Here is a 14,110-nt window from a genome sequence, read left to right on the forward strand (position 1 = left end):
CATGATTTTGAAAGGCACACACCTGTCTATATAAGGTCCCACAGTTGACAGTGCACGTCAGAGCAAAAACCTAGCCATGAAGTTGAAGGAATTGTCCTTTGAGCTCCGAGACAGGATTGTGTCGAGGCACAGATCTGGTGAAGGGTACCAAACAATGTCTGCCGCATTGAAGGTCCCCAAGAACACAGTGGCCTCCATCATTCTTAAATGGAAGAAGTTTGGAAACACCAAGACTCTTTCTAGAGTTGGCAGCCTGGCCAAACTGAGCAATTGGGTGAGAAGGGCCTTGGTGACCAAGAACCCGATGGTCACTCGGACAGAGCTCTAGAGTTCCTCTGTGGAAATGGGAGAAACTTCCATAAGGACAACCACCTCTGCAGCGTAGCACTCCACCAATCAGGCCTTTATGGTAGATTGGACAGATGGAAACCACTTATCTGTAAAAGGCACGACACCCCGCTTGGAGTTTTCCAAAAGGCACCTTAAGACTCTCAGACTATGAGAAACAAGATTCTCTGGTCTGATGAAACCAATATTGAATTCTTTGGCCTGAATGTCAAGTGTCGCGTCTGGAGGAAACCTGGCACAATCCCTACGGTGAAGCATGGTGGTGGCAGCATCATGTTGTGGGGATGTTTTTCTGCAGGTAGGGACTGGGAGACTCGTCAGGTTTGAGGCAAAGATGAACGGAGCAATGTACAGAGAGAGCCTTGATGAAAACCTGCTCCAGAGTGCTCAGGACCTCAGACTGGGGTAAAGGTTCATCTTCCAACAGGACAACGACCCTGAGCACACAGCCAAGTCAACGCAGGAGTGGCTTCGGGACAAGTCTCTGAATGTCCTTGAGTGACCCAGCCAGAGCCCGGACTTGAACCCGATTGACCATCTCTGGAGAGACCTGAAAACAGCTGTGCAGTGATGCTCCCCATCCAACCTGACAGAGCTTGAGAGGATCTGCAGAGGAGAATTGGAGAAACTCCCCAAATACAGGTGGGCCAGGCTTGTAGCATCATACCCAAGAAGACTCGATGCTGTAATCGCTGTCAAAGGTGCTTCACAAAGTACTGAGTAAATTTGAATACTGAATACTTATGTAAATGTTATATTTCAGTTTTTATTTTTAATAATTTTGAAACAATTTCTAAAAACCTGTTTTTGCTTTGTCATTATGGGGTATTGGGTATAGGGGTAAAAAAAAAAGGGTAAAAAACAATTGAATCAATTTTAGAATTAGGGTGGTCTGAATACTTTCCGAAGGGCACTGTAAAAATCCCCTTTCCCATTTCTCACCTTGCACCTCTACAAGTCTGTTGAAGCAGTAGTATGGAGATATTCAGCATCACTCAGCCTTATGATAGAGTTATTGGAGATCTGTACCATGCTAGCCTTGGGAAGTAGGGGTGCTGGGGGTGTTGCCTATTGTTTTATTGGTGTTTACTTTCCTAAAACAATAACTGTCCACCTCACAGTTCAGCTGTCAAAGGTTTAAGCACTAAATGCATCAGGCCATTGCATGCGTAGATCCTTTCCTATAGGCTTATTTGTCCACTGTATGATATCAATCTAGAAAAAATGTCTATGAAGGAAGCTTAGAGAGAGATTGAGATATGCCGGTGACATGCTATGACACCAACACGCATTTCTTTATCCTTGTCAGATTGGCTAATGTGTTTGCTATACAGATGTAAGGGTACAGAAAAAGGCTGCTATTATTATTTTCTTTAATGCTAATACGTTATTTTACGATCAGAACATTTTTTATAAAGATAAGGATTGTATTTTTTTTACCAGAGTAACGTCCTACCTGAATGACGTCCTACCTGAATAGCGAGTTTCACAGTAGCCTGCATTTGGTCGTTTGTGTGGTATTAAAAAATATTATATAAATGACATAGAATTGCATGAAATGCATTTATAAAAGGCAAAAAAATATCCCCTTGTGTGGAAATCCTAAAATCGGGTCTGCTCAACTGTATACCACTACGCTAATTCAATTATACGTAAATGCATGCAATGCCTTATTATAAATGGGATTTTCATCTAACGCCCCCCAGCACCCCATACTCAAAACATCTTCCCATGGCTCTGCATGCTAGCTTACACTGTGCTGCTGATTGAACACGTTCATGGAGGTCTGGTGGTGGTCTCTATCGTGTTATATCTGAAAGTGGGCAGCACACTACCCAGTCTGTTTTGGGTCTGAGGAGTAGAGCGATGGGGTAGCTAGCTAGATGGATGTGGTACTGATCTGTTCAGACCGTCAGGGACAGAAGCATACAAATCATGTCCTGCTGTGGCTGGCCAGTCTGTCTGTCTGAACTCCAACCCGGGGCTGTGAGAACCAGAACATGAAAGGTGATGCCTTTTGGAAATGGCTGTGTTAAAATTAAAGACTGGGAGGTTTTTAAATCAATCCCTCTGCCCTCTCATTCCTGTGATGATGTATGGCTTGGGGAGAAATGATGTACTCTCGAGCAACTTCCTCGCAATTACAGGGCGCAACCTCTAACCAGCCAGCTGAACTTAGAGGAGAGCAGATGCTGAGACTTGGTTTGCTGTTAGCTAAGCATTTTCCCTCCTCAACAACATGAAGCCTCACTAAACGTTGTTAAGCAACAACGTGTGTGTGTGTGCGCGTGCGTGTGTGTGTGTGTGTGTACGTGTGTGCGTGTGTGCGTGTACGTGTGTGCGTGTGTGCGTGTGTGTGTGTGTGTGTGTGTGTGTGTGTGTACGTGCGTGCGTGTGTGCGTGTGTGCATGTGAAAATTCTTAATTTGAAACAAATGCTAGCAACAGCTGGGCAAGTTTCTCTCACAAGGCCTTCAAATGTCTCACTGCATTCCCAATTGAGGACACATTTTGACAATCTGTCGAGGAAACTGTGGTCCAGAGCCCTAAAGGGTTATGCCAGCTTTACCGAGGTCTTTTCACCTCAGCGTTTTCCAAGGCTGTATTTGTGCATCCCTGAGACGTGCTAATTACAATCAATGGGGCCCCAGATGCTTCAGAGCCTATATAGCACACTCACACGCACTCATACACACCTCTCTCACACACACAGACACACACTCACACACACACACTTTTCAAGCTAAACAAAACGGTTGTAAACATGAAGCACCAGAGGGGAGTGGAATGCCTTAAAGGCTTACAGGGGCTTTGGTCCTATCTGACAGCCCCTTATGTTTGACAGTTGCTCAGGTCTTACTACCCAGCAGCACTGTGGTGGTCCTCCCCTATCCCATACAACCATACTGTCCTTTTTTTTAACATGATTTTTTAAAAAACATTCAAAATGTCCAGGGGTGCCCCTCATTGGCTGGGCCAGGGTGGGGGGTGCTCTCTACCCGGCCATGGACCTCCAGCACCCCTCTGAAGGCATTAAGAGCCATCCCGAAATTTGCACCTGGTAACCCGTTCAATCACCAGGTGCACGGTTGAACATAGTGCAATGAGAAGGGGGGGGTTACACTTTTTAGGTCTTGGCTGACAATCCTCATTCTGGGGGGGGTGGTGGTGAGAGACACTCAGTAAGCTGAGTTTAGGTAAGGTTAGTGTCAGTAAGCCTCCACCATGCTCTGCCTGGCTCTCTGGTGTTGTGTTATATTAGGAGGATTCTTCATTGGTTCAATCAACTCTATTGGGAGGGCTTCAGATGTTTCTCATACCACTTCCTATGATGTTTTACATTTCCTGAGCGAGCGGAGATCTATAGTGTTCAGTGTTTTCTCAACCCAAAGAAAGGCCTGCCTCGCCTTAGTACTGTGTGGAACCCATTTCTGCGTCTACTCATGTGTGTGAGTGGTTCGTTTTTAGCACATTCCACTTTGTGTCTTTAGAACAAATCTAATATAGCTGTGGAATTCATTTGGCTAATGTCATTACAAAATTGGCCAGCATGTGGAATGTTGAGGGTGAGCTGAGGAGTGGGGGGGGTAAGAAAGGCCAGATCATTACTCAAAACTTGTCTGAATTATGGAAATGTTTGTGGTTTTGTTTAGTTCATCCCCCGGGCTTTTTAACACCTGCCTGTCATCATGTATATTCCTTATACTCCATCATTGCTCTTTAGAGTATATTACACCATAGGCCTCGTCGGAGTGGCCGTGCCAGATTCGGGATGTGTGTGTGTCTGCGGTATGGAAGGGCGATCCACAGGTGTTCACCCCAGGTCATGGCACAGCTTAGAGCACATTCATTCTCAGGCATACACAGGGACACCTCAACCTCACTGTTCCCCTGACGAGGACCCCTTGTGATTGACATTCTCTCTGGCTTAATAGAGTCATTATGAACATCTCTGCAGGGTCTCATACTGTCAAACAACATCTGTTCCATAGGGGAGCGGGTGAGCAGTTTGAACAATAAGTCAAATGTAATTTGCTCAGGAGTAAAAGTATACAGTTGAGGCAAATTGGAGATTTAGCCGTAGGAGCTTTCCTTCCTGGCCTTCTGCATGACAAATGAACGTGCAGATGGGACTGTATCTATACATGTTACATACCATCGAAGACAGTTTGTGTACATTCAAAGCAGCACAGCAGCCTCCTTGGTGAGTATGCCCAATGGGCTGTGGTCTGGTCACATGGTTTCTGTCTGAATGGGGAGAAAGGCAAACCGCTCCTGATGTCAAGCCAGTAATGAGCTCTGTTACCCTGTTATCACAACTCTAGAGTTTCTCTTATCGCCACCACGCCACCACTCCCCGTGTCTGTGTGCCCAGACAACGGGCTGCCTGCCTGCCTGCCGCAGTGCACCCAGACAGACGCCGTCTTGTCCCACATTCTTTCTCTGAAAAGGTCCCTCCTGCTATCTTCTCTACGGAGAGAGAGATTTGGTTACACATACAGAACTAAATAGGCTGCCATGTTTGGTTTATGAAAGCACTGTTAGGTCTACCTCTTCTTGGCAGGGGTTGGTCGGTAGGTTTCCCGATACCCAGCTTAAATGCAGGATTTCATCAGTTCATACCACACTATCTTCATGCACAGTGTGCTTATGTAAAAATAAAAAAAAGTTATGAATCAATGTGAATGGGTAGTATATGTAAGGCCATACTGTGATAAATCCGTTGACTGTTTCCTCCTCTCCTATGTTTTTTTATGAAACAGCCCTTCCTCACTCCATATGTCCATACCCTTACGGGAAAAACCACATGATTTCTTTCATGTGAAATTTCAACATTTTGCACGTGACATTTTATTTGACATGTGAAAATTGGATATAAACCCACCGACTTTGCTAAAGCACACCACTAGAGGAATATCTTCAACCACCAACTTACCATCCTGAGACAAGGCCGAGTATAGCACACAAAGATCTCTGCCACGGCACAACCCAAGGGGGGGTGCCAACCCAGACAGGAAGATCACATCAGTGACTCAACCCACTCAAGTGACGCACCCCTCCTAGGGACGGCCTGAAAGAGCACCAGTAAGCCAGTGACTCAGCCCCTGTAATAGGGTTAGAGGCAGAGAATCCCAGTGGAAAGAGGGGAACCGGCCAGGCAGAGACAGCAAGGGTGGTTTGTTGCTCCAGAGCCTTTCCGTTCACCTTCACACTCCTGGGCCAGACTACACTCAATCATATGACCCACTGAAGAGATGAGTCTTCAGTAAAGACTTAAAGGTTGAGACCGAGTTTGCGTCTCTCACATGGGTAGGCAGACCATTCCATAAAAATGGAGCTCTATAGGAGAAAGCCCTGCCTCCAGCTGTTTGCTTAGAAATTCTAGGGACAATTAGAAGGCCTGCGTCTTGTGACCGTAGCGTACGTGTAGGTATGTACGGCAGGACCAAATCAGAGAGATAGGTAGGAGCAAGCCCATGTAATGCTTTGTAGGTTAGCAGTAAAACCTTGAAATCAGCCCTTGCCTTGACAGGAAGCCAGTGTAGGGTGGCTAGCACTGGAGTAATATGATCAAATTTTTTGGTCCTAGTCAGGATTCTAGCAGCCGTATTTAGCACTAACTGAAGTTTATTTAGTGCTTTATCCGGGTAGCCGGAAAGTAGAGCATTGCAGTAGTCTAACCTAGAAGTAACAAAAGCATGGATTAATTTTTCTGCATCATTTTTGGACAGAAAGTTTCTGATTTTTGCAATGTTACGTAGATGGAAAAAAAACTGTCCTTGAAACAGTCTTGATATGTTCGTCAAAAGAGAGATCAGGGTCCAGAGTAACGCCGAAGTCCTTCACAGTTTTATTTGAGATGACTATACAACCATTGAGATTAATTGTCAGATTCAACAAGATCTCTTTGTTTCTTGGGACCTAGAACAAGCATCTCTGTAAGTGAATAAGTGAATTAAATGAATGATGAGAGAAGAGTCAGATTAACTGATAACTAAAATAGCAGTTCGGTTGGCACTCACACTAAGTGCAGAAATGTATTGAAGGTAATCCATGTGCTACAGACTTTGTGGTGTAGCAGAAAGATCAGCATACCCCAAAATCAAGAAGCTGTGAGTTTAAATCCCAGGTGGGATGATATTGACAAGTCAGTACTGTCATCATGCCAAATGTAAGCATATTGTCATTGATTAAAGTTGTTTACACTATTTTAGCTGAACAGCGTACCACTTTCATTCCCTTACAAAAAACACATGTGAAATTGCATTGTCACGTGAAATAGCTGTTTTCATCTGTTGAGCCGAAATGTCCACGTTAAAACAAAAGAAACACATGTTCACAATATGAAACATATGAAATATGAAACAATATGTTCACATGTATTAAGTTTAGAGTTCACATGTTAACACCATCTTCTCACGTGAGGAGAATAATGTTTTCACCTCACGTGAATCACAGATTCACATTCAATTTCACATGTGAAAAATGTTCACATGTGAAAATCGAAGTTTGCACTTTCACATGTGAAAATCTAACTCTCACATGTGGAATTGCATTTTCAAATGTGGAAAACGTCATGTGAAAATCGAATTAGCACTTGAGATCATGTTTTCACGTGTAGTTTCATGGTGTCATGTTGCTTTTGCATGTTGTCACATGTTATCACATCAACTTGACATATGATCACATGTAAAATGAATGTGGTTTTTCTGTAAGGGTAGGGTGACTTTCAATTTCTAGCGCTGCTGATGAAATGGCAGGCTCATGATGCATCCCAAATGGCACCCTATTCCCTACATAGTGCCCTACTATTTACCAGATACCTATGGAACTATTTAGGGAACAGGGTGCCATTTGGGATGCCCCCTTACATAGTTTGGAGGAATATCTGGCTGTCCACACGAGAGGGGGCATGTGACACCAGCAGAGAAGGAATTCAACAGGAGAGGACCTGGCTTAGCTCATTGAGAAGAAACAGCCAAACGCATTTGAAGATTTTATTGGCTGCCCCCTCGGTCAATCCATGATGTAATAAAGGCTGACAACATGGAAGTGTTGCAGTGTGCAGCTCTGCAGAGTGCTGTTGGCTCTGGTTCCACTCACTGGCACTGCCCTCATCCCCTCCTCTCCCCTCATCCCTCCCCACACAGCAGGCTAGGCGCTGAACCGGAGCCGACAGGCCCTATCCCCACAGCTGCATGGGGAACTTGGAAACATTCCTCTTGGGTAAATGATAGTAGGTTTAGCATCCCCCTTAGTTTCTTTAAGGGTATAGTTTTACATCTGAACAGAGGATTAAGGAAGGGGAGGAGGGACAACACTCCCAGCTGTGATCGCTGCCTGCGCTAAATGTGGTTCTGCACCAACCAGAGCTGAGTTGACATTCTTGCACTGTGGTGTGTTGGTTGGGATTTGGATAAGTGATGATGTCACACTCTCTAAGATGATCCCCTGTGTGTGGTCTCAAGTTTCAAATTCAAGCTTCAAGTTTATTTTTCCATATGTCCATCACGAATGCATTGGAATACATTGGACATCTTACCTACCACTTATACACTACGTGACCAAAAGTATGTGGACACCTGTTCGTCAAACATTTAATTCCAAAAACATGGGCATTAATATGGAATTGGTCCCTCCTTTGCTGCCATAACATCCTCCACTCTTCTGGGAAGGCTTTCGACTAGATGTTGGAACATTGCTTCCATTCAGCCACGAGCATTAGTGAGGTCGGACACTGATGTTGGGCGGTTAGGCCTGGCTTGCAGTCGGCGTTCCAATTCATCCCAAAGGTGTTCTTTTGGGTTGAGGTCAAAGCTTTGTGCAGGCCAATCAAGTTCTTCCCTACCGCTCTCGACAAACCATTTCTGTATGGACCTCGCTTTGTGCACGGGGGAATTGTCATGCTGAAACTGGAAAGCGCCTTCCCCAAACTGTTGCCACAAAGTTGGAATCACAGAATCATCTAGAATGTCATTATATGCTATAGCGTGAAGATTTCCCTTCACTGGAACTAAGGGACCTAGCCTGAACCAAGAAAAACAGCCCCAGACCATTATTCCTCCTCCAACAAACGTTTTTAATAGGTGCTATGGATTGGGGCAGTTAGTGTTCTCCTGGCATCCACCAAACCCAGATTCGTCCGTCGGCCTACCAGATGGTGAAGCATGATTCATCACTCCAGAGAACGCGTTTCCACTGCTCCAGAGTAAAATGGCGGTGAGCTTTACACCTCTACAGCCGACGCTTGGAATTGCGCATGGTGATCTTAGGCTTGTGTGCGGCTACTCGGCCATGGAAACAAATTTCAGCACTCAGTGGTCTCGTTCTGTGAGCTTGTATGGCCTACCACTTTGCGGCTGAGCCGTTGTTGCTCCTAGATGTTTCCACTTCACGATAACAGCACTTACAGTTGACTGGGGCAGCTCTAGAAGGGCAGTGATGATTTCATACACCTGTCTGCAACGGGTGGGGCTGAAATAGCCGAATCCACTAATTTGAAGGGGTGTCCACATACTTTTGTGTATATAGTGTACTCTTTCTCTGTGCAGCACTGCAGACATGGGAAGTGTGTGAACAAGGAGTTGGACCTGCGGCCGGTCCATGGGGAGTGGGGCCCCTGGGGACCCTACAGTGTCTGCTCCAGGACCTGTGGAGGAGGCACCAGGAGCACCTCCAGAGACTGCAACAACCCTGAGTAAGACTCTTATTCCTACTAGTGCAACACACCAGGAGACTGCAAGAACCCGGAGTGGGAGTCTTAGAGTAACCAGTCCAAACACAACAGCAGACTCCTTCAAGCCTGAGTAAGATTGAGTCTTAGTCTAACTAAGCCAAACTAAGTCAAAACACACCAGGAGTAGCCAGTCAAAGCAATAATAACACACCTTGAGTAAGGGCTCTGATTAGTCAAAACAATACTACACCTGAGTAAAAGCCACAAAAAAAAGCCTGAGTTGCGTACTTGGCAAAACACATGTCAATCAAAGAGTCATGGTTGGAGCTAGGAACTACTATGACCCCTCTATGGAAGGCTGAGACTCTCACAAACACGTACATGTAATCGGTTTTGCTCTATACCACTCACAAGCAACACAATACTAGTTAGAAGGTGAGGCGTTTGTGGGAAATCCCAGGACATTGTCACAAATGTCAAACTCAAGACAGTTGTCACTGACAAGTTGGTTACTCTTTCCCATTTAACAACTAAAGCCTTGCACAAAGTAAATCACCTCACACACTGGAAATCTGCAATGGATTCACCAAAGTCTACTGAGAATGAGTAAATGTCCAAACTGTAAATGAAAGCAAAGTCATATTTTTCAAGTTCTATTGTCGTAATGTTTCTTCAGGCCCAGGAACAGAGGAAGGTTCTGTGTGGGTCGAAGGATGAAGTTCCGGTCGTGCAACACTGAGCCGTGTCCCAGAGGACAAAGAGACTTCCGCGAGGAGCAGTGCTCTCAGTTCGACGGCAAGCACTTCAACATCAACGGTCTACCTCCCACCGTCCGCTGGATGCCCAAGTACAGTGGTAGTGAGTACCCTCTATTTTAAAGCGTCTTTGGGTCCTTGAAAATCACTGCTGCATTTTTATTTTTAATTTTTATTTTCACCTTTATTTAACCAGGTAGGCTAGTTGAGAACAAGTTCTCATTTGCAACTGCGACCTGGCCAAGATAAAGCATAGCAGTGTGAACAGACAACACAGAGTTACACATGGAGTAAACAATTAACAAGTCAATAACACAGTAGAGAAAAAGAAAAAAAAAAGAGAGTCTATATACATTGTGTGCAAAAGGCATGAGGAGGTAGGCAAATGATTACAATTTTGCAGATTAACACTGGAGTGATAAATGATCAGATGGTCATGTACAGGTAGAGATATTGGTGTGCAAAAGAGCAGAAAAGTAAATAAATAAAAACAGTATGGGGATGAGGTAGGTAAAAATGGGTGGGCTATTTAGATAGATAGACTATGTACAGCTGCAGCGATCGGTTAGCTGCTCAGATAGCAGATGTTTGAAGTTGGTGAGGGAGATAAAAGTCTCCAACTTCAGCGATTTTTGCAATTCGTTCCAGTCACAGGCAGCAGAGAACTGGAACGAAAGGCGGCCAAATGAGGTGTTGGCTTTAGGGATGATCAGTGAGATACACCTGCTGGAGCGCGTGCTACGGATGGGTGTTGCCATCGTGACCAGTGAACTGAGATAAGGCGGAGCTTTACCTAGCATGGACTTGTAGATGACCTGGAGCCAGTGGGTCTGGCGACGAATATGTAGCGAGGGCCAGCCGACTAGAGCATACAAGTCGCAGTGGTGGGTGGTATAAGGTGCTTTAGTGACAAAACGGATGGCACTGTGATAAACTGCATCCAGTTTGCTGAGTAGAGTGTTGGAAGCAATTTTGTAGATGACATCGCCGAAGTCGAGGATCGGTAGGATAGTCAGTTTTACTAGGGTAAGTTTGGCGGCGTGAGTGAAGGAGGCTTTGTTGCGGAATAGAAAGCCAACTCTTGATTTGATTTTCGATTGGAGATGTTTGATATGAGTCTGGAAGGAGAGTTTACAGTCTAGCCAGACACCTAGGTACTTATAGATGTCCACATATTCAAGGTCGGAACCATCCAGGGTGGTGATGCTGGTCAGGCGTGCGGGTGCAGGCAGCGAACGGTTGAAAAGCATGCATTTGGTTTTACTAGCGTTTAAGAGCAGTTGGAGGCCACGGAAGGAGTGTTGTATGGCATTGAAGCTCGTTTGGAGGTTAGATAGCACAGTGTCCAAGGACGGGCCGGAAGTATATAGAATGGTGTCGTCTGCGTAGAGGTGGATCAGGGAATCGCCCGCAGCAAGAGCAACATCATTGATATATACAGAGAAAAGAGTCGGCCCGAGGATTGAACCCTGTGGCACCCCCATAGAGACTGCCAGAGGACCGGACAGCATGCCCTCCGATTTGACACACTGAACTCTGTCTGCAAAGTAATTGGTGAACCAGGCAAGGCAGTCATCCGAAAAACCGAGGCTACTGAGTCTGCCGATAAGAATATGGTGATTGGCATATAAAACTCCATGTATTATTTGTGCTAGGGCACACTGCACTAGCAGTTCAACCATGAGAACACCTTGGCATCTGTTATAGTTTGTAATGGAGGCACTACATTATGTGGTACCATTATACTATACTACCCCTATAGACACTTCTTGATGGCCCCTCACAGATCTCAAAGAACCAGACGGAACCGGATTTAAGTAAACCGTCAGAAAGTCCACCATGCCTAAATGAGGGCTAAAAGGGATTATTAGTCAATATTTTTCAGGATGACATAAGTAAAACATGTCTCTGGTGCTTCTGTCTCCATACCCACAATGCCCATCTTGTCCTGGTAAATAGACTAACTCTACTGTTTGCTTTTGACTCCGTAGAGGCAGATTCTGTCAGTGTGTTCTTTCCCTCAACGCTTAGCATAGTCTGGATAGGAACAGACGGATGAATGTAATCAACACTATAGAAACATTCAATACTACCACATGATGCTCCTGGATAGCTTCCCTCTTCTATACCTCATGCGTTGTTATAATTATTGTGATGGCTGGCTCTGCTGGACAAGATGCCGTTTGGCAAAGGAGACAGGGCTTTGGCGCAGTGTTGATGATTTCGAAGAAGTAACTTCAAGCTGTCACAATACAATGTTAAACAAGCAAACTGACCAAGCACAGAGTCCAAATTGCTGTCAAGCAGAGTGGAATATTTCTAAATAACTGATAGAAATGTTGGTATTTCAGCAAAGCTAACTGCTGACCCTAGCAAAAATGTAAATAGCGGTATTATTGTGGATAATAAATTTAAAAAATGGTTGACTTGCTAACAGTAGGCTTATACTGTAAAATACTGTTGTTTTTATGTGTTTCACTATAATATGTCACATAGAAGAAAAAACAAACTATGGAGTATTCTTTCTATCTTTCCTCCCTCTGTAGTTCTAATGAAGGATCGGTGCAAGCTCTTCTGTCGGGTTACCGGGACGATGGCCTACTATCAGCTGAAGGACCGCGTCATCGACGGCACACCATGTGGCCCAGACACCTACGACATCTGCGTTCAAGGCCTCTGTCGGGTAGCTGTACTCCCTTACGTCAACACTGTGTATCAAGCACAGCGACACACTTATATGTTCTCTCAGCTGTGTCTGTCTATATCAGCATATCGCTTATAATGTTGTGACATGTTGCTGATGCTGACCTTCTGTATCAGAGTACGCACACACACACACACACACACACACACACCATTTTTGCCTCCTCAAAGAGAAAGCTGTAGTTTTGTGGATGTCGGGTTGAGGGTAACATCTATTTTTAGTGCAGGTTTGTGACTACCGATGACAGAGATAGCCCTTGGTGTGACCCCATGTCTGATTGGTGTGTGTCTGTGTGACCCTCTGTCTGATTGGTGCGTCTCTGTGGCGTTTCCACAGCAAGCAGGCTGTGACCATGTGTTGAACTCCAAGGCGAAGAACGACAAGTGTGGAGTGTGTGGAGGGGACAACTCCTCCTGCAAAACCCTCGCTGGGACCTTCAACGACGCCGAGTATGGTAAGCCTGGCTGCCTTTCTTCTGTTTCCCTGTATTCCAAAATACTTAAGAAGGTATTGCACACTGTTCACAATAACAATTGTCGATGAACAGGTGAATTACAATACGCTTGTAAACTATTTGACACTTGAATACTGCACAAATGACCACAGAATTATGACATAACTTTTGGTATGATATCTCATCCCAGGCCAATCGCTAATTACATCCAATCACCTTAAAGTCTGAGCTGCAAAATAACAAAATAGAAATTACCATAGGTGTGGCTCCGGTCAAGTTTACTCAATATTAGTTTTGTTCTTCGCTTCTCTTTGTCTCTATCTGTCCTTTCCTCCGCTTGTGTCTGTACCGAGGAGTCCTGGGCCAAGCATGTGTAACCACACCCTCTCTCTCCCTCCTCCCTCTCTCCAGCCAGGCTCAGCTATCCCAGGGTGCACAGGGGTGTTGTTCCTTTAGGACTGTGTTTACATTCTGCGGTCGCCCTGCGGTTACATTCGATTGTGTGTGTGGTCAATGGTTGTTTCGGGGGCTTCGAGGGCCTGTGGAGGTGCTGTGGCTTTCTCTAAGGGGGACCTGGTCTGCGGTTTACTCAGTTCACCTACTCCTTGTACCTATGTGCTTAAGCTGTCTTCACCAGTTAGAGCGGGAATTTAACATGCTACTTAAATCCTAACAGCACAGAAGAGAAATTTATGCTGCTGTTTGATTTTAGCACTGAAGTGAATGGGTTTGAATTGACTTGTCATGAACCTTCTTCAGCAATTGCTGTTTATCAACTGCTTTAAATCATTTCTTTTGGTTTTGGTTGATGCTGTAAGACTTTTTTCTTGTGGTACCAGAGTAAACTGTGTGTTGGAGTGTTGTGATTGGCCAGTCGGCTGGTCGGTGTGACGAGAGATAACCTTTAGTAGTGCTAGCCCTGAGTGGCCTATGCCGTTCTCTCTCTTCTCCATTTCTCCCCCTCTCTCACCTCTCTTTAATCCGGCTCTCTCTTCCAACCCCTCTCCTCTCCCCTCACTCCAATATGTCTTCAAACTCCATCCTCCTAGTTCTCTCCCCTCTTTCCACCTCTCTCTTTGTCCCTTTCAACCTACTCTCTTCCTCCCTCTTCCCGTTCACCTCTTCCCTCTCTTCCTCCCTCTTCCCGTTCACCTCTTCCCTCTCTTTCACTCT

General features: G+C 45.2%; 1 protein-coding gene across 3 annotated transcripts in view; it reads left to right on the forward strand.

The window, feature by feature from the left end:
• Window positions 1–14,110, forward strand: part of LOC112219217 (A disintegrin and metalloproteinase with thrombospondin motifs 20-like) — a 127,608-nt gene that overhangs the window by 56,581 nt on the left and 56,917 nt on the right. For all 3 annotated transcript variants that reach the window (XM_042301440.1, XM_042301441.1, XM_042301442.1), the window contains 4 exons: window positions 8,900–9,045; window positions 9,701–9,882; window positions 12,326–12,462; window positions 12,820–12,937. In XM_042301440.1, coding sequence (XP_042157374.1) covers window positions 8,900–9,045; window positions 9,701–9,882; window positions 12,326–12,462; window positions 12,820–12,937 — 583 coding nt within the window. The remainder of the gene's footprint in view (window positions 1–8,899; window positions 9,046–9,700; window positions 9,883–12,325; window positions 12,463–12,819; window positions 12,938–14,110) is intronic.

This window comes from Oncorhynchus tshawytscha, linkage group LG19 (genome assembly GCF_018296145.1).
Source record: "Oncorhynchus tshawytscha isolate Ot180627B linkage group LG19, Otsh_v2.0, whole genome shotgun sequence".
Taxonomy (NCBI): domain Eukaryota; kingdom Metazoa; phylum Chordata; class Actinopteri; order Salmoniformes; family Salmonidae; genus Oncorhynchus; species Oncorhynchus tshawytscha.